Genomic DNA, 21198 nt, shown 5'->3' on the forward strand with positions numbered 1-21198 from the left:
TTACATTTAAAGTCTGTGCCCAAAAAATGTATTTGCAAGAAATGGAATATTTTAAATGGTTTTCATTCTACAGTTCATTTGGCTTGTGGCACTTGGGGGGCAGATTCTTAACCTCGGGAATAAGTGCAGGCCGAGAACCTGCCCCCTACACTCTAAATATATGGAAGCGGCTGTTCGAGCATGCAGTTTCGGGTTAAAATATTACGCAAAATATGGTACGAAACTGCATACGCAGTTGCTCTGAATTCCACTTTCATCTGCAGGCTTGGTATCCATCCCACGTGGCACTAGTCTATAAGAACCACATTCTTCCTGCTCAAGAAAAAAACCCACTGTATTCTACACAGCTATACAAACTTGCACCTTTTAACTTAAATGTCCTTTGAATGCATCCTAAAAACTAAATTTCTTTGGTACAAGGGACACGTGATACAGGATTCAGAACTTTACTAATACACAAAAAAAGTCAGTCAACATATGGTAAAATGTAATGTTTACCTTGTCAGCTGACCCAGTTGCCAATATGAACTCGCTGTAAGGGTTAAATGACAGACAGTTGACTTCAGCTGTGTGAGCATCCACAGAGTGGCTGGGCTTTGATGTGTTGTTTGATCGGGTGTCCCAGCTGTTAACAAAAATAGGACTATCACTCCAGTCTTAAGAAAGGCAATACAATAAGTTCCCTCTGAAGAGGCAATAAGCTTTAGCTGACGAAAGTTACTTTATAGTTTTGGTTACTGCTGGCTGGCTTGGGAGCTAAGGTGGAGGTAAAATGAAGGTATACATATGGTAATAGGCAAAGTTCCAGCCAAAATGACACTGGTGGGGGTTTGGGAGCAAAACTAAACTTCGTGCCTCTGCTTGTTTGGCACTTCAGCTAAAGCCAGAAAACAGCAAAATGGAAGTACACTTTTTCATAATTTTGAATTACATTTTTAATTTGTCAATAACTACAAACAAACAACAACAAACTACTAAACAAGTTTAAAAGTGCCTTTACAGCACTGAAATTCACCAGTACTGCACAGTCAGAAAGTTCCCAGTGAGTGCTTCATTTAATAATGATGCAAAATAATTACACAGAAGTAATATAAGCTTAACATACCATACTTATTTAAGGGTTTCCTCTTGACCCTTTATCACACTAAGGGGCCCATTCACGAAACCACAAATTTTTTTTTCCATATTTTTAGCTTTTAATATTAACTCCACTGGCTATTCTTTAATTTTGGTTCTCATCCACAATTATGAATAGACTTCTTCCTTCTCCACAGCATTAAATCTGCATAAAAAATGTCAATGATCTATTGCCTTTATTCATTTATTTATGCAGTGGCAGACTTCTACCTAATTTGAACGTGTGCGTAGAAAAAAATTTTTCCAAAATAATTCCAATAGAGAACTTAAAAATAACCCATGTGTACTATTTAACAACCAGAAACTGAGGTTTCATGAATGGGCCCCTAAGTGTTGATTTTTAGGACAAAAAAAATCCACCCAGTATGTGCAATGACAAGCAGATGCCGTTTCTATCACTGAATCAAGCCATTCCATTTTTCTCCACCAGCATAAAAAAAAAAACTTTACATTTACATTAATGTTATTCAGGAATTTGTCCAGTAAGTACATAAAGGATTCATAAATTAAATCCAGTTACTCTAAATGCAATTCAACTGCTTTAAAAGAGAACTAAACCCTAAAAATGAATATGGCTAAAAATGCCATATTTTATATACTGAACTTACTGCACCAGCCTAAAGTATCAGCATCTCAATAGCAACAATGATCCACAACTTCAAACTTGTCAGAGGAGCTCCCCATCTTGGAAAGGGTCTGCGACACCCACATGCTCTTTGTGATCTGGGCAGCTGAACTTAGGGGTTGTTGCAAATTATCAAGCAAAATATAAGGTCGTCATATAAGTGGATACCACAGGGCTGATTATTACATTCTGATACTAATTGCACTGGTTTTAAAGCTGCCATGTAGTAATTATTTGTATTAATTACTAATACATTATATATATTTATCAATTAATTATAATGCAGCATATATATTCTATATCCATGTATTGTGAATTGGTCCCTAAGCTCAGGTAAGTGCAGGGAATCAGCAGAAAAGAATATAGGGAAGATACTGAGGGCACAGATTTTCCCTGTTAAAGCGGACCTGTCACCCTAAGAAATAACTCCAAATTATTTTCTATATTGTTAGTTGAGCAAATTAAACTTTACTTACTCTATATAAATAATATAAATCTTGTTTCCTTCCGTCTTGGAATTACTCAATCAAAGCAAGCAGGCAGGCACCATTTTGTGGGCACTGTTATTAAGGCAAGCTTTGTATCACCCCAAAATCTTGTGTATGTGATAGAATGGGGGACCTGATGCCCAGGCCCATGCACTGGCTACACAGTTAGATGAGGAGGAGGGAGGGGGAAAGTGAGATGTGCAGTGACATCTAGGAAGTGCTGAATGGAAAGCTTAAGTTATTGTCTGCCCCGCCTCTATGCCTAAGGCATAGAGGCGGGGCAAGCAATATATGATTGACAGCTGTGATTCTTAAATGCCTTTATAATGGGGTTGGATGTGTTAATATAAAAATGAATTTGGGTTTCATGCTTAATTTGAACAGGACTTTTATTATACAGATTTTCATGTCTGGGTGACAGGTCCACTTTAAAGAACTGTGGTTGCCTTGATTTGGTACAAAAGCCCTAAACATAATGTACAACACTTTAGTAAGGCTTTAGTTCTCCTTTTAAATGCATGTTATCAATCAGATTGTCAGATGCCACTTGAAAAATTTAAATGAAAATGTGTACATTAGTTCAAGTGCAGGCAGCACTATGGTTATATGGAATCAGCATTATTCATATTTGATAAATCAGCTTTTGTGGTGGTTGTCCACAAGAACAATTACACAAATAGGTCCAATTTTGCTATAAAAATAAAACCCAACAGATAAAAATGCTAATGTAAATGAAGCTGAATACTTCAAATTAGGAGATCCTCACATCATCAGTTTCTGATCATCTGCAACTGATCCAAAGAGAGATTCATGCAATAAATGCCAAGACACATCCTCAACCACTGCAGTGTGCCCTGTGAAAATGGTCTTTGCATCCACCACTTTGCCCTCCTTAGGTACAGCACTGATATCCCAAAGGCATATTGTCTGTAAGCAAAATTGGAGAGAAAAAAAATAAAATAAAAAAATAATAAGATAAGGGGATCTCAGTAAGGGAGGGAAATAAAAGTATGATCTTCTACTCACATGGTCATCTGAAGCACTAAGAAGGTTGCCACTTAGATTAGGATTCCAGGATAGGCCATAGCCCTCTTTTTGGTGGCCTCTAAGTCGGAGATCTGGATTACACTCACCAGAAGGATCTAACAAATACACAGGCAGGAGTTTAGACAGTTATATTATGTAGATAGGAGTCTTCTATACATGTTCAAATATTAAGTACATAAATGTGTAAACTCAATCTTCCCACTAAACTGAAAGTGTAGAGTAGCTTTGATTTTAGAATAATCACATGTTTCTGTTTAGCAAATAGCTCAGTCTGTTCTATAAACTAAAAAAAGCTTTCTCGATCTTGTTGAGCTTTCTCAAAGAGTTTATGCAGCTTAGAGTATACTTATAAAAAGGATTCATTTTACACGTAGGTATGGGACCAGTTATCAACAATGCTCGGGACCTGGGGTTTTCCACATAAGGGGTCTTTCTGTAATTTGGATCTCCTACCTCAAGTCTGCTTAGAAAATTATTTAAACAGTAATTAAACCCAATAGCATTGTTTGGCTCCAATAAGAATAAATTAGTATCAATATCTTAGTCGGGATCAAGTAAAAGGTACTGTTTTATTATTACAGAGAAAAAAGGAAACCATTTTTAAAAATGTGAATTATTTGATTAAAATGGAGTCTATGGGAGATGGCCCTTCCGTAATTCTGAACTTTCTGGATAATGGGTTTCTCGATAAGGGGTCCGATACCGGTGATTTACATATGTAACAATGAGTGAGCACAGCTTTGAGTTCAAGCCGATGCACTCTGCTTTGTCTTTGCACTGATAGGAATGGCGTTGGACAGTGTGCACACATAAAGAAGATATGGAGTGCAAGTGCCTTGTCTAACAGACTTATTAGCGTATTTATTTACATTGGAGACAAATAATCACCAGTGATGTTGCCCATAGCAACCAATCACATCTTTGCTCTTGTTTTCTAACTTCTAGGTGTCTGTTTAAATTAAGGTGACCAGATTTTCATAGTGAAATCCGGGGACAAGGGAAAGAATGGCGGCGCGCAAAATTTTAAGACCACGCCCACTTTAGGAGACACCCTTAATAAGCCACACCCCATTTTACAGATATTTTAAAAGATATTTTACACAACAGTGAATTTTAAACAGTGAAAGCCAATGAAACATAAGGATTATGATGCATGTAAATTTCATTTATAATGCCCACAAAACTCATAGAAGGTCGCAGTTCCATGTATAAGACCCCCCAGAAATCATATCAGGATGACACAGTAGCAATTCCATGTATAATACCCCAGAACTCCTAGCAGGGTGACACAGTGGCAATTCCATGTATAATACCCCCCAGAACTCATTGCAGGGTAAGGAGCAAATCACACTATAACTACTGATACACTCTTGTTGTTCGTTTGGGGAAGACTCAGCAGGCTCATTAGATTACTTATAAGAGATGTTTAATGTGCGTTATACATTGCTGAAGTCTTGGTGGGCTACATGATTGATGTGAAAGCCTACAGAGTCTGTAACGAACAAACAACCGGGGAGTGTCAGAAAACTTTTAGATGCATGTTCGGCTTTGCGTGTCAGTATACACAGCACCAGAGCGGCCAGCTTTAAAATTGTTCAACAGGAGGGGTGGGTGGAAGAGCGATCCAATACCTTGGTAGTCAATACAGGTCCGCAACCTCAGCTAAGCACGACTGCTTTCTCCAGAAAGAACAGGGCGGGTCCTTAAAATAACACACCTCTATTCATCAGGCACTATGCTAGCATCCCTATAGAATGCTGGGTAGTGTAGTTCATTAGACCTGAGGCCGTGTTTGTAGATTTGTTAACTATGGGGAAATTAGGGATCTTATGCTTGCAAACGGGGACAAGGATCCTGAAACGGGGGACTGTCCCCGTGAAACGGGGCTATATGGTAACCTTAGTTTAAATTGAATTGCTGATTGTTTGCAATCACTGGTAAGGTTTCTTCCCAATGTTCATAAATACTCCCTCTTCATGTACTAAAAATACTTAATTCTCTAGTTTCACAACCATGTAGTCTGATGATGTTAGAGTAAGTAAAAACAAAAACATATTGTACAATTTTGGGCTAAGGCACACAGTGTATATACGCAGAAAAGTCCCTGAAAGAGACCTCAAGTTTCACATTCACTTAAGAGAACACTTCATATCACTGGTTCCATTGAACTGGAAGCTACTGCCATTATCTTTTAACTTTCCAGTTTGTAAGGGTTAAATAATTTAGGTAAGGATCGCCAGTCATACCTATACCATTTAAATCCTTTGACTGGAATTAGGTAAACTGAAATATTTCCTTGAGTGATTACAGTGGAGGAAATAATTATTTGACCCCTCACTGATTTTGTAAGTTTGTCCAATGACAAAGAAATGAAAAGTCTCAGAACAGTATCATTTCAATGGTAGGTTTATTTTAACAGTGGCAGATAGCACATCAAAAGGAAAATCGAAAAAATAATTTTAAATAAAAGATAGCAACTGATTTGCATTTCATTGAAATAAGTTTTTGAACCCTCTAACAAAAAAAGACTTAATACTTAGTGGAAAAACCCTTGTTTGCAAGCACAGAGGTCAAATGTTTCTTGTAATTGATGACCAAGTTTGCGCACATTTCAGGAGGAATGTTGGTCCACTCCTCTTTGCAGATCATCTCTAAATCCCTAAGGTTTCGAGGCTGTCTCTGTGCAACTGTGAGCTTGAGCTCCCTCCATAGGTTTTCTATTGGATTAAGGTCCGGAGACTGACTAGGCCACTCCATGACCTTAATGTGCTTCTTCTTGAGCCACTCCTTTGTTGCCTTTGCTGTATGTTTTGGGTCATTGTCGTGCTGGAACACCCATCCACGACCCATTTTCAGTTTCCTGGCAGAGGGAAGGAGGTTGTCGTTCAGGATTTCACGATACATGGCTCCGTCCATTTTCCTGTTAATGCGAATAAGTTGTCCTGTGCCCTTAGCAGAAAAACACCCCCAAAGCAAAATGTTTCCACCCCCATGCTTGACGGTGGGGACGGTGTTTTGGGGGTCATAGGCAGCATTTTTCTTCCTCCAAACACAGCGAGTTGCGTTAATGCCAAAGAGCTCTATTTTGGTCTCATCAGACCACAGCACCTTCTCCCAGTCACTCACAGAATCATTCAGGTGTTCATTGGCAAACTTCAGACGGGCCTGCACATGTGCCTTCTTGAGCAGGGGGACCTTGCGAGCCCTGCAGGATTTTAATCCATTGCGGTGTAATGTGTTTCCAATGGTTTTCTTGGTGACTGTGGTCCCTGCTAATTTGAGGTCATTAACTAACTCCTCCCGTGTAGTTCTAGGATGCTTTTTCACCTTTCTCAGAATCATTGACACCCCACGAGGTGAGATCTTGCGTGGAGCCCCAGAGCGAGGTTGATTGATGGTCATTTTGTGCTCCTTCCATTTTCGAACAATTGCACCAACAGTTGTCACCTCTCCCAGCTTCTTGCTAATGGTTTTGTAGCCCATTCCAGCCTTGTGCAGGTCTACAATTTTGTCTCTGAAATCCTTGGACAGCTCTTTGGTCTTTCCCATGTTGGAGAGTTTGGAGTCTGCTTGATTGATTGATTCTGTGGACAGGTGTCTTTTATACAGGTGACTAGTTAAGACAGGTGTCCTTAATGAGGTTGACTAATTGAGTAGAAGTGTCTAATCACTCTGTGGGAGCCAGAACTCTTAATGGTTGGTAGGGGTTCAAAAACTTATTTCACTCAATGAAATGCAAATCAATTGCAATCTTTTATTTAAAGTTATTTTTTCGATTTTCCTTTTGATGTGCTATCTACCACTGTTAAAATAAACCTACCATTGAAATGATACTGTTCTGAGACTTTTCCTTTCTTTGTCATTGGACAAACTTACAAAATCAGTGAGGGGTCAAATAATTATTTCCTCCACTGTATGTACAAAGGCATTTTTACACAATTACATAAACTAACTTTTTCCTGCAGTGATTCTCAGTAGCCAGGAAAGAGATTTTCTGGTGCTTTGTTGCCACAACAAATGTGTGTCACACAAATGTGTGTCATTGCCATATGCAATAACAAATGTGTGTCACACAAATGTGTGTCATTGCCATATGCAATAAGAAAAACTAGTGATATAATGTAATTGTCTCCGAAAACATTTGACAGTTTTAAAATTCAAGTTAACTTTCTGATCTTACAAAGAGGAAAAAAAAAAAAAAAGTAACCTCGCACAAGAGTAGTGGGTGCACAATATGTGTATATTGCAATTACAACCGAAATAGAAAGACAAATGTAATGGCACACCAAATGATAAAAATCAATCTTTATTCAGTCTAATTAAAACTCCATAGGTTAAAAAAGAGAAAAAGAATGGAAAAATAAAAAAATAAAAATATAAAGGGCAATCTTGGTACCTATAAGTTCAAACACGGTCAAAAACGGACCAAATTAGTGTTCTATCAAACGGCTGTTATTTAGTGTGGTAACTGAACTAGCAAAATGTTACAGAATCTTAAATGTAGTGATTTAAGTACGCTGCAGTCGGAAACTGCCTATGAGAATGCCACATTGATTCCAAATGTATCGATCAGTCTCATATACTGTGCATGAAGCCATATGGCAATGTTACAATTCCAATCGCAACAATTGTTGCCAATATAGTGATGCATTTGGCAGCTCTCCCAGACTGCTCTGAATGCAGCTCAATCAGCGTGGTTACAAAATGAGAGAATGGCTCAGTATTCTAGCAATTATAGACAATGGGACCCCAAATTTTCAAACTGAAGGTAAGTATATCTCGAGAATTATATTGTAAAAAATATCGCTCAATTAACGGACTATATACGGAATTATGGGTTACTTCACTTTACTATTTCAAGCAAATATGTGCATACACATTGGGGCCCAAACTCCTCAGAGTCTTCCGAAATTATTCAGCATAAATTGGCAAATAATACGGTGCCCTCACCCTGGATTCCAATATGTGATTTATAGTTCAGGTTATTCTGAATATCTGTCTATATAATTGCTTGTCTTAATTCTGTGCCAAAAATAGATTCCGTGTCAAAATAGATTCGGTGGGACGGCGCAGGTGAGTCATATGATCTGGGAGGTAAGTATACTGAACATGTGGGGTAATTACGGGTGTAATTACCCCACATGTTCAGTATACTTACCTCCCAGATCATATGACTCACCTGCGCCGTCCCACCGAATCTATTTTGTGGTGTGCCATTACATTTGTGTCTTTCTATTTTACTTGTAACTTTCTGATCTTACTCATTTTGGCTAGCAAAAAGTAAGAACGGATCATACTGACAAGTAAAAACAGACAATTGCTGTCAAATAATTTGTACATGTATTTACTACTAAAAAATAGTAGGTTTGTCCCTTGCTTGTCCCGACTGCATGTACTGTACCCATAAACATACCAGTATTTAGCTCTTCTAAAACCAAGGCTTCAGTTTCCACAATGCATGGCACAACAGAGTCAATGAAGGTCAGTTTACTGTTACTTGCCTGGTTTTGATGGGTGTTTGGTGTAATCAAACACAAGAACGTCACTGGATGGAGTTTTTGTAGCAATAATGCATGGATTCTGTGGCATGTAACGAGCTCTGTTTACTTCTCCCTCATGATTTATTTTGATCTCAATTTCTATTTTCCCACTGACAGAGCCAAATCCTCCAAACTCTAAATGGAAGAGAAATTACATTTACTTTATAATCATAGGTACATAAATGCTCACCAACTCTGCACAACAAATAATGGATTCAATCAGAATAAAACATACCCAGATTTTGCCTCTGCAGTAAACTTTCACCAGGCCTTAAAAGCAATACACACAAATTTCTTGGAATCCATTAATAGGAACCAGAGGCAGTAACAGGAACCAGATAAATGTTTATATGTAATAATCTGGGTTATTTTTACCAGTTCAAGCCTTTACCAAACCAATTTGTCAGTAAAACACAGACTAAACACAGACATATACAGATGTGGGGAACTGGTAGGATGATGTAGCTGTGAGTAAAACCTGTCAAAAAGGCTGTGTTTCTGCAGAAACCTAAGGAAATAAAAGTCCCAATGAATTCAATAGGCTTTAAATCCACAGTGGCAAATGTCTACATTATTTCAGTGTATGCACTTATAGATTTACACAATGAATTTGTGTTATTACTTGTATCAAGACCTTCATACAATGAATACAATGTTGAAATAGCAAAGTGGACCAGCTTAACTTGAATGGGAAAGGGAAGTTAGAAATGACATCTTCGTTGTTATTTGATTATTTGACCTGGGGCCAAATGATCAAATTAGCATGACATCGCCCACCTTAGGTGCGCATATCAGGAAATGATCCACTTATTTGCCAATCAAGCAAACCTTATGTATCGAATCTTATGTATGTCCATCTTTATAGTTAGTTAAACCACTAACAGTTTCTTTAAAACAAAGATTGTTTGATACGATAAATTGCTTTCTATTTTATTTTATTTGCTTTAGGGTGAACACACAAGGAGCTACTTTTTCATGGCTAGTAAACTCCAGAAAATACTCTGCCATAGACAATACTGGGAACTGCCTCTGCTAAAACAAGGAGAGACAATTATCAGTAAACAATCAGCATGATCTACTTTAGTAGCCAGACAAGTAGCTGCTACTAGTAGCTCTGTGTCTCTTCACCCTTAAGAGCTGTGGCACACGGGGAGATCAGTCACCCGCAACAAATCTCCTGTGTCGTGGGCGACTAATTGCCTTGAGAGGAAACTTTCGTGATTTTGGGGAATTCGCGGCACCGCGCATGCCATCCCAACAAGATGAGATTTACATTCTTGCCGGTGGGATAGCATTTTAGGGAAAGTTGTTGCGGGCGACTAATCTCCCTGTGTGCCACAGCCCTAAGGATACACTCCCCTTATTTCTCTCTCTGTTTGCCTGTACCAGCTCAGTAAACCAGGTTGTAAAAGCTCTGTAAACTGCTACAACTTGCTACAATAGTTGTAGAATGGGAATATACCAGCCAATGAAACAGCTAAAGTTAAAAACAGATACACGAGACATGGTGATACATGAGAGAGAGAGAGTTTAAAAGGCTGGCAACAAGTTACTCTTGAGCAACATGTGAGGATAGAAAATTAAACTTTAAAATGGCCCTTGACTCAAAAACTGTTTTTGTATAATGAAAGAAAGTATAATTGGCTTTGACAGAAATATACGTAAAAAACGTTACACTATTTGTAAATGTAACTGCTATTAAAAACATTATAATAGTTTACATTCTCTGTACTACTGGCTCAGACTGCTAAAAGAATGTAGTAGAAGCAGCTGATGAGAACTGGATCCTGCTACACTGTTTAAGAACTGGAGGAGACAAATACTGCTTTTAATTACAATAATATTGACACCATTTTACCTTTAGAACAAAGGCGAATTTGAGCACTGTCACACTAACCACCCCCCCATCTTACCTCCTTTTTCACTGTCATAGTGTGATGCATCAAATTGAGCGTCATCATTAGGAAGCTGCACACTAGCAATCACCAGATGATTCTGTTCATCAGAAGTGTGTGTCCCAAGGACGAGTCTGTGGATACTGAAATCTTTTCCATCGGGTCTGTCAAGTCAAAAATAGATGCAACAAGAAAGCTAAGATTATCTTTGAATGGCATTACAATTCTCTTATAATACATGAGAACAGAAGTTCTCATTTTCCTTCCAGAATTTGGTTAAGCACCCATAACTTGTATGAAGGCTACAGCGAAAAAGCCTGTGCCGCCAGTTTTCATTTTTAGGTTATACCACCATTGATAAACCTTCCATATACAGAAATGTCTACAATTCAGTCCCTCAGCTGTTTTGTTATCCTGGCAATATATTCTAGTACCAGTTTGAAAATAGCTGATTTCTCCATTTTTCTTTTAATTAATTGAAACATACAGACTTTGAAATGAACTCTAAAAGCTGTGAAGCAGAAGTTGGACTAAACTATTCAGCATCTACTGCTGGGGCTGAAATTCCAAACACTGGCACTGGTTATTATCAGTTATCTACACAGAGACAACTTTTTTTTACAATTGAAAATAAATGCAAGATCCACACTAATGTTCCACAGCACTAAGAAACCCGAAATGAGTACAGCTTTCCAGTCCCCATAACTGCAGATAGTTAAAGCTATATTTTCCATACAGTATAAGATTTAGTAATAAGTTAAAAAAAGAAGTGTTACTATGGGAATCACCTTGTGACATCTGGGAGCCACTGGGCAGTCAGGCTAGGCCATTCCAAGGCATGGGTCATCACCAGATCATACAGGAAAGGGGTGTTCTTTTTCCATATCTTATACTCTTCGTTTATAACTCGTTCCTCCACCGCATCATCAAACGCAGCTGCGCACATAAAAACACTCGAGTCAGAATGCACTTTAAGAAAGGTGGCATTTGCCTCTCACAAGTATACCGGGTAGACGCGAAGTAAAGGACCCACATCTCAATGCCCTCAAGATTCCCGCGTACCTCAATCACTAGTACCAAAAGGATGTCCCTTACTCTCGGCTCATACTTACCCTCTTTATCAGCCATAGTAAATCCAGGAGCAGAGACTTTACCGCTTGCGAGACTCAACTTGCTCTTAGAGTCCTCAACTTAGCTCACGTTTCCCCGGTTTTTCCCCTGACTCCTCCCCTCAGTGCCCGGGCCTGTTCCTCCCGCTATTGTTTCCCGCCTCCCCCGTGTCTCGGAGCCGCACACCTTCGCGCCAACAAGACCCAATAGGAACCGTAGCAGAAACGGCATAGATCACCAATCAAGACACTTTACGTCATCAATGGGTGTCTACCAAGTGCGCGCCAGTCAAGAGTGCATGGGACGTCACGTGGTGCCAGTCGGTAGGGACCGTATTCACGGAAGTGAAGTAACAGCCGGTAAGGCAGTGATGCTGTAGGCGTCATGTGATCAAGGAAGGTTTCCTTGTGTTGGTATTAACGAGCACATACTGTCCCAACGATTTAATGTTATGATTTCTGCCATAAGCTACCGAAAGAAAAAGGAGTGTCCAACTTGCCCTGATAGCACCTTCACACGGGCACCACACTGCCATCTCTAGTTACGGAAGTGAAACAAAATGGACCCTTCTACAATTGCTTCAGCCGGGAACACGTGACAGGCTGGTGGAACCCAGTCTCCCGGAAGACGCTTAGGCTAATAGGCTTGAGGCTGCGCACCTGAGAAGATGGACGAACGCTATTATACAATAAGTGAAGAGCAGGTTGCTGTCAAGGCAAAGTACCCACCCGTAAACAAGAACTACGAATGTAAGAGTTATATTACAGTGCTAATGCAACTGCTAGTGGAGTTTGAATGAGCCGTTTGTAGTCGTGTATCTCGCCACTGAAGTTTCCTAACTTTAAGTTCAGGAGCGCTTGACTGATATTTGTCGGAACATTAAGTGAACATGGATATTGGGATAACTTTACTTTTATTACCAGTTTCTATCTGTCGTACACCGTTGTCATGTTACCACATATTGGTGGCTTAAATGGGCAACACATGTAGGTTTGCCACCCTAGGTGGGGGTTAAGCCCGAACAAAGGAGATTGGGCAGCTGGCATTGGGGGTCGGCACAATTACATCAGAGGTGGGCACAATGATGTCTGTGGGGTTTTGAGCCTGGGGCAGGGTTATTGTATAACTTATGCAATTGGCTGGAATTCTGTCCGGTTCAAAGTCACACAGGTGGCAACCCTATCTCTATCTATATTCTGCCTGATGAGTAAAGCTTTGGCAGCTTATCAACCCATGCATGGGCACTAACAACGACTGCGCCTATACCCATAGCTCTAATTTGATCGCTTGGCCCCTGGGCCAAACGATCAAATTAGCCCGATATCGCCCACTCGTAATTAGATATGGAATCTGCTATACAGAAATTAGTTATCCAGAAGGCTCTTTAATACAAGAATGCAAATTTTTAAAAAATACTGATTGAGTGGTTTGCTTTTTTTTGTTTCTGTAATAATAAAAAAATAGCTGCACTTGTTAATATCTAAGCCATGTTGAGGTAAGTATCTTAAAGGACATGTCAACCCCAAAAATAATGTTTTGCCTTATAAAAGAAAACATAATTCTAAGTAACTTTCCAATATCTATTTATTAAAAATGATTAGTGCTTTAAAAGTTTTTTGTAACTGTAATTGCTATAGAAAGCAGCATTTGCTGATCTCCTGGTTGTTACTTTTTAAACAATGTTGCAAGTGTCAGGCTCCTCCAGCAAGTCAGGTCTGTAAAATCTGCTGGACAGGCAAACACTGCTTTTAATAGCAGTTATATATACAAATAACTCAAAATGGGGCTGGACTAATACAGACTAAAAACACTGTGTTAACAGGGATAGGGAGCTAATATTCTTCTTAAAGAATAAGTAACCTCTTTTTTTTTCTATCTGTAAAATTACTCTAAACAGCCTCCAGAATTACCTACCTTTGTCCCAGCATTCTCTCTGATCTGGTTCCTCAGTTAGAATTCATAGATCATTTTTTTTTTTTTGCTTCCTCGTGCAGAATGAAGCCCCGTCCCCACTTCCAGTTCAGTTCTGTCTTTAATTCGACTACCTGTAGTCGACCTGGAGACAGGGCCGGATTTAACTTTGCGACGCCCCGAGGCCGCCTCCGCCCCCCCCCCGAGTGCGCATGCGCAATCGCGCGGCGCCCTCTCCCCCTGAGTGCGCATGCGCGATCAATGCGCAATCGCACATTTAAACTCCCATACGGAGCAGTGGGGAAAGGTCCCGACTGCTCCGTATGGGAGCCAAATTTAAAAATTCTGTTGCGGCGGGGCGGCATGCCGCCCCTAAACTTGTGCTGCCCTAGGCCCGGGCCTTTGTGGCCATTCCACAAATCCGGGCATGCCTGGAGGCAGTCTGTGCATTAGCAGGTTTTTTTTTTTTTTTTGCTGAAACCTGAACAGGAAGTGGGGGCGGGGCTTCACTCTGCACAAGGAAGCAAAGAAAAATTATTAACTTCTAACTGAGGAACCAGGTCAGAGAGAATGCTGGGACAAAGGTAGGTAATCTGGAGGCTGTTTAGAGTAATTTTACTGATAAAAAAAGGTTTACTTATTCTTTAAGCAAATGTGCTGCTTAACAATAAAAGGAAAAAAGTTAATGTAAACCCTATTTATTATCCCGTTATATTGCCCTTTAATTCCTGGTGTAAATTATGTAAATCCTAAACAAAGAAAATTCATAATTAAGCACCTATTTTATTAATGAAAAGCTAATTTATGCAATGTTCTCTTCCAGATCTTGACCACACTGCAGATGTTCAGTAAGTATTTTATATAATATTGTGAAGTTTTGGGGGGAGCACAGTGGCGTTGCACCACAGAAGCAGGTCACTCCAGACATGTCCATCAAATTCAACTTCCTGTTTGAAGGGAGATTTAATATGCTGGTTTTTCAGGGATTTTAACAAAACAGCTCCTGCTTTTAGCCACTTTTACCAGCTCCTCATTTCCTTAAAACACCCATGGATGTCCAGCCCACACCTCCCTGCAGGATAACCCCATGATGGCTCTTAAAGGGGTGAAAACCCAAAACGGGGATATATACTTTCATTCAGGATATATCCCATTTGACTTGTACTATGCATAGGCGTCGGAGCCGTGCCCCGGTGCAGAACCATATCAAGCAAAAATCCAGTAGTTCAAAGGAGCCACACTGTTTGAAGCCGGTCTTATGCAAACAAAGAATGTTTATTAAAAAGTGAAACTGAATATCCTTAAAGGACATGTAAAGCCTACATTTACCTACAATGTATATCAGTTGGGCACATCTCCCCCACCCAAATGGCATCATGTGTACTGCATATATCCCCTCCGCTTGCCAGAACCATTACATTTTCCTAAAGCAAATAGCAGCTTTCACCAGGTGGCCATTTTTCCTCTGATACATAATTGGATACATTTAAATCTGCAAACAACACACACAGACCCTTATTCAGCATACATTCTCTCAAGAATACTGGCAGAACTGTCTCTGATAAAAATTCTGCTGTTTGAGCTGAGCTCAGGAGAGGAGGTTAGGAGAAAAAAACTGAAGCAGACAGCTAGAGCTGAGTTTCTATGGGAACTAGCAATGCCATCTCTTTACTGGCTGCTAGACTGGGGGGTGTGTTTAGTAATCTGAGCTTAGAACAACTGAGCATGCCCACAAACCAACAGCCAAAGCAAATTCCTGAGGGAGGGGGCCAAGTGGATTAGAGGAGGAGAAGGAAATCTAAGTGATAATGGGGACACTGCAGCCTTACTATTAACCTCTGGACAACCAGCGTGGCAGCTATTGAAATATTTCAAAGAGGCTGTTCACTTACAATTACATTTTTGTGTGTGGGGTTTACATGTCCTTTAAAAGGGCGCTTAAGGATGGAATTTCTGTCACATAATTTCATCTTCATTTTGATGAATAATGTGTAAGTCCAGAATAACCATATATATTTTTCTATTGGTAAAACAAAAGCCGTCTCTTTGTATAGAAGTTATGTTTTAGTGGAAATGTATTTGTTTTAACAAAGTATCTGTAGTATATTGCAAGTGAAATTTCTTAAATACAGCCACAATTTGGTCACAATATGTTATTTCTACCGTAGACCTTCTAGTATGTGTACTGGGACACCTGGAAAGGCTTACTTTATGCTTTGTCTGTGTAGGTTGCATGCTTGGGGAGAAACTTTAGAGGAAGCTTTTGAACAATGTGCCATGGCAATGTTTGGCTACATGACTGATATAGAAACAGTTGAACCTTTGGACACCGTAGAAGTGGTAACAGAAGGTGAGTCTCTGCTAAAATAAAATACTGCCTCTTTTCAATACATTTTCTAATACCAAAGTATTTTAGGCAAAACAGTTAAGAAAGAAATTATATTCATAGATTAGCTTTCACACATACTAAAGATAATTCATTTTTGTAGCCTTTATGTAAGGGTTCGTCTTCTCCGTACAATATATGTTGATGGTGTTTTTCATGTGTTTAGTTGATTTAAAATTAACCTATTTTCTGTCACTTCCATCTGTAAGTGGAGAAAAAACAGCTAAATAAGAGCAGAAAATGAACATATTTTCCCTGAATGTTTAGATTTTTCTGTTTCTTTTAAAGAAAAAACTTTAGGTTTGGTATCCCTGATGAAAGTCCCAGTATGGGACTGAAACGTTGGGTCTAATAAACCTAAAGTCTTTTTCTTTAATTTTGGACATGTGTATAAAGTTCCTGTGAGTGCTGTCATATATAGCGGAGGTCTCTGTATTTGCTTATAAGTTCATGATAAAAATAACCTGTTCCTGTTTGCTCTAGATTGACACCTTATTGTGTTTTATTGGACTAAATAAGAAAATATGTAAATTTCAAATCTAATGTATTATGTAGGTGTTTGTTTTTGCTTTTGTGAAATAATCCTGCAGTTATAAATTCTCCTTCTACAGGGGAGGACTTGATCTCTCTCCTCTTTAATTTTCTGGATGAATGGCTATATAAATTTAGTGCAGACCAGTACTTTGTGCCAAGGGTAAGTTGTCTTTTCTTTCTTAAAGGAGAAGGAAAGGCAATGTCACTTGGGGGTGCCAAAATGTTAGGCAACCCCAAGTGACTTTAATCGCTTACCTTGTACCCCGGGCTGGTGCCCCTGTTAGGAGAAAACAGCACCAGCCCGGAGTACCTGTAGCGCAGCACTTCCTCCTTCCTACTCGCGCTGCTGCCGAATGTCCCGGACAATCGCATGTGCAGTAGAGTGAAAAGCCGACTTCTCTGTTAAAGTTCGGCTTTTCACTCTACTGCGCATGCACGCGTGGCGAGACAGGAACGAGGAAGGGCTGGCAGCTACCCCGGGCTGGTGCTGTTCTCTCCTAACAGGGGCACCAGCCCGGGGTAAAAGGTAGGCAATTTACATCTTGGCACCCCCAAGTGACTTTGCCTTTCCTTCTCCTTTAAGTTTTATTCCTTATACTTTATATACTATAGGTCACACCTTTTATTTATATACAACCTTGTTTTTATCCCCAGGAAGTAAAAGTTTTAAACATCGATCGTATGAATTTTAAAATTCGATCTATTGGGTAAGCACAGTTATCCTGCATTTTTTGTATTTTGAAAATCTCTGCAAGAATGCCAAATATTTTAGCCTTATTGGGCATGCATTTTCAGTATATACAGTACAGTTAAAATTATGATGTAGGCAAAGGTATTCAAGAATAATCTTCAGTTTCTTTTTCCCCTGTCCGTAATTGCAGCTGTTGTAACTGGCTTTTAGTTTTGCATCTCTTGCTTGAATTTGAATTGCTTGCTTGCTCGCTTTACATTGTACATTTTACAGCACTAGCTAGAAAGCACCACAGAGTTACGGTTTAGGGCTACTCTTATCTATTTTTGACAATGTGTTGCCTGGCAAAAATGTGGCACAGCAAGGAAAGGGGTTAAAACAGTTATCTGGTTGTTGGGCTCCCACTTACCTCAATAATCACACATGACACAGTGGAGAAAAAATCCAAAAGGATGGCATAGACTCACAATTAAAAAAAAAAAAAAATCTGTCCTCAAAAAGAATCTTCATTTTTAACATCTGTTGATATTAACCATACGCATTCTTTTAAGTTTCTTACCAAACTACAAATTTTTTGTAAACATTATTCATATTTGCACTTATGGTAATCCTATATTCTCATGTTTAAGATCTTTCATTTATAGAATCTGAAGTTCTTATGAACAGCAGAGCTATAGTTAAAACAGCCAAATGACTATGCAGCTTAAGTACTAAATTTTTTTAAGTAAAAAAGCTATTCTATTCTAGGAAGGAGCTGCATCCACTATGCGACGAGCCTAGCCTTCTTTCTGTATAGGACGGAGTCGGGCTAGGCTCGATCAATCGGTCGTCGCATAGTGGATGTAGCGCATTCACCTTATCGCCGTAGTTCAATTGACAGGAAGCCAAGTTTTAACAGGTATTTTCTATTAAAGCATTGAAAATACTAAGTGGTTTGCAGGATAGGGCAGTTATTGGTGCAGTGTAGAATAGCATTTTTACTTAAAGCGGACCTGTCACACTAAGAAATAAGTCCAAATTATTTTCTATATTGTTAGTTGAGCAAAATAAACTTTACTTACTCTATATAAATAATATAAATCTTGTTTCCTTCCGTCTTGGAATTACTCAATCAAAGCAAGCAGGCAGGCACCATTTTGTGGACACTGTTATTAAGGCAAGCTTTGTATCATGCCAAAATCATGTTTATGTTATAGAATGGGGGACCTGATGCCCAGGCCCATGCACTGGCTACACAGTTAGATGAGGAGGAGGGAGGGGAGAAGTGAGATGTGCAGTGACATCTAGGAAGTGCTGAATGGAAAGCTAAAGTTGCGGTCTGCCCCGCCTCTATGCCTAAGGCATAGAGGCGGGGCAAGCAATATATGATTGACAGCTGTGATTTTTAAATGCCTTTATAATGGATGTGTTAATATAAAAATGAATTTGGGTTTCATGTTTAATTTGAACAGGACTTTTATTATACAGATTTTCATGTCTGGGTGACAGGTCCACTTTAAAAAATTTTAGTGTTTTCCTTTAGAAGGGAAATTCCTCTCCAGTACAGTTGACTTTTAGGCCTAAAATGTTATTGTCTGTAAGTGTACTCTCCCTTAAACGGGATCTCCATCTAATAAAAGAATGTATTTCTAGGCAACTTTTCAATGTCCATAAATTATTAATTGGCTTTAACATTTTTGTAAAAAGTATTTGCAGTTGAAAGCAGTATACGTTTATAACTATCTGTTCTCTGGTTTTGATACTTGAAACCATGTATCAGAAGTCAGTTCTCTTCTGGTTATATTAATTGGGTGGCATTTTGGCTTTTACATATATTCCCTAGCAATACATTTAGCCTAATAATACTGTTTAGTTATGACATTTGCAGGTAACATTAAAATGTGTTCAGTGTGCCCACTTACATTTCCATTAGTAAAGAACTTTTTATACTTATGCAGTGTGTGTTTAAAAGCCTCTAAAATGGTTTTCATTGTCTATTTTGCAGGTGGGGAGAAGAATTTAGTTTGACCAAACACCCTCAGGTAATAAGTGCATTTGTTTCACTACATTTTTATAAAAGTCTATCAAGCAATAGATCATTTCCTCCATGCAAACGGCTTAAAATGAATCTATACTGTCTATAATGTTGGCCTTACACAGACCATTTTAGAATATCTACTATACTGCCCATTGTGCCAGATGAACTGTAACCTATTGCAGTTAAGTCACCCAAGTGGATGACAAAAGAACACTGATCACATGAGTCACCCCTGTATAAAACACAAATGCTTGTGCATTATCCACCCAGAGAACATTTGCTTTTACATCCTCTGCTGAGTGAGAAGCTCAGGAAGTAGCAAGCATCACCCTCTCACAAATTTCTGAGCACCTTTGGTATCAAAGGTAGTTCATACATGGTTGTAACTAGTTTTCTTCTTTATTCAATAGCTAATTGTGCCATTTAATTGTTACTAATGTGTCTAGTGTGATCACCACTTTACAGACAGAAAGCTACTTGTAAGACAAAGTAAATGTTTGCAATTCTATACATATTTTGTATTTTAAAACCAGGGAACTGAGGTGAAAGCCATTACATATTCAGCTATGCAGATCCACGAGGAGGAAAAGGCAGAGGTTTTTGTAATAATTGACATCTGAGCTACAAGAAAATGCATTACCATCTTTGAAGACTACATCATAGAAGGAAACTAATTTCTACAAACACATGCTAACATCCTTTCTTTTTGGGAGGATGAAGATGTGTACTAGACGTTACTACCTATGCATATTTTCTTTAAAATACTGTATGGTTGGGTAAACACTTGCACTTGGTCACTTTTTAAAGCTGTACAACTCTAACATACCCAACTAATTTAGAATTGCACTGAAATGTAAAAAGTGTATATTTCAATTTGTAATTAAAATCTCTTTGATTTTATATGGCTGATTTTACATTTAGTACAAATCAGGGGTAAAAGTGTGACATGGGAAAGTATATAAGTGCCTGTTAGTTCATGCATTGTCACTGAAAGGAACTAATAACTTAGCATTAAATATACACTATTATAATACTATGTGTGTGTGTGTGTGTGTATATAATACATTTTATAAAAATATTTTATAATGGGAGTCATGCACCACACTAAGTTGTTGGCACCAAGGGTATTCCGGTTAAGGGGTCTTTACGTAATTTGGATCTCCATACCTTATGTCTACTAAAACATTAATTAAACCTAACAGGATTGTTTTGCATCCAATAATGATTATTTATATCTTAGTTGGGATCAATTACAAGGTACTGTTTTATTAATGGAGTCCTTGGGAGACAGGCTTTCTGTAATTCGGAGCTTTCTGGATAACTGGTTTCCGGATAAGTGATCCCATACATGTGTATGTAATTATATAGGGTTTTTACTAGCTAATATACCTAATATACCTTTTTTACAACTTTAATTTACCTTGCCCTAAAAAGCTATTATTTTTGTTAGTCCAACAGCATGCTAATAATCATGGGTTTATGTTGGGAGTTAAGGCCCAGCTTTATCTGGAGAATAGAAAAACATGGCCTAACACAATATTGGAAATGTGGGCACACACAACTGCTGGTTTCGCAAGATAACCTGATTTATCCACCCACATACTGGGCAGGATTGGCTAATCCTATCTTTGGCCTCCAGGCCAAAATGTGATTATACTACATTAGGCTGATGCAGTAATGTGCCAATTCTGTGTTTGTCCACCAGGATTTTCTAACCTACTCCATTGTCTCTCAAAAAGGTCCCATACACGTGCTGGTAAACTGGCTGGCTCAGTCTGCAGGAGATGAGTAGGCAGCTTTATAATGCCCTGTGTATT

General features: G+C 38.9%; 2 protein-coding genes across 4 annotated transcripts in view; one reads left to right on the forward strand and one right to left on the reverse strand.

The window, feature by feature from the left end:
- The window catches only part of rbbp4 (retinoblastoma binding protein 4), a 15110-nt gene extending 3082 nt beyond the window's left edge, over positions 1-12028 (reverse strand). The window contains exons 1-7 of one of the 2 annotated variants that reach the window (XM_018091215.2): positions 11845-12028; positions 11521-11668; positions 10751-10896; positions 8799-8972; positions 3277-3392; positions 3017-3177; positions 499-625 (exon numbers count right to left, since the gene is read on the reverse strand). In XM_018091215.2, the coding sequence (XP_017946704.1) occupies positions 499-625; positions 3017-3177; positions 3277-3392; positions 8799-8972; positions 10751-10896; positions 11521-11668; positions 11845-11860 (888 nt within the window). In that variant the 5' untranslated portion in view covers positions 11861-12028. 2 annotated transcript variants of the gene reach the window in all.
- Positions 12029-12079: 51 nt separating this feature from the next.
- zbtb8os (zinc finger and BTB domain containing 8 opposite strand) lies at positions 12080-20414 on the forward strand. Of its 2 annotated transcripts, none has more exons than XM_012956998.3 (7): positions 12080-12201; positions 14577-14601; positions 15982-16103; positions 16751-16833; positions 17328-17380; positions 19349-19385; positions 19915-20414. In XM_012956998.3, exons 1-7 carry the CDS (start codon positions 12105-12107, stop codon positions 19999-20001), a joined length of 504 nt encoding a protein of 167 aa, XP_012812452.1. In that variant the 5' UTR covers positions 12080-12104; the 3' UTR covers positions 20002-20414. The 2 variants fall into 2 exon arrangements, with proteins under 2 accessions (XP_012812452.1, NP_001016791.1); NM_001016791.2 differs by lacking the exon at positions 12080-12201 and adding an exon at positions 12438-12591 and having other exon boundaries at positions 19915-20281.
- Positions 20415-21198: the final 784 nt, after the last annotated feature.

Source organism: Xenopus tropicalis, chromosome 2 (assembly GCF_000004195.4).
Source record: "Xenopus tropicalis strain Nigerian chromosome 2, UCB_Xtro_10.0, whole genome shotgun sequence".
NCBI classification, from domain to species: domain Eukaryota; kingdom Metazoa; phylum Chordata; class Amphibia; order Anura; family Pipidae; genus Xenopus; species Xenopus tropicalis.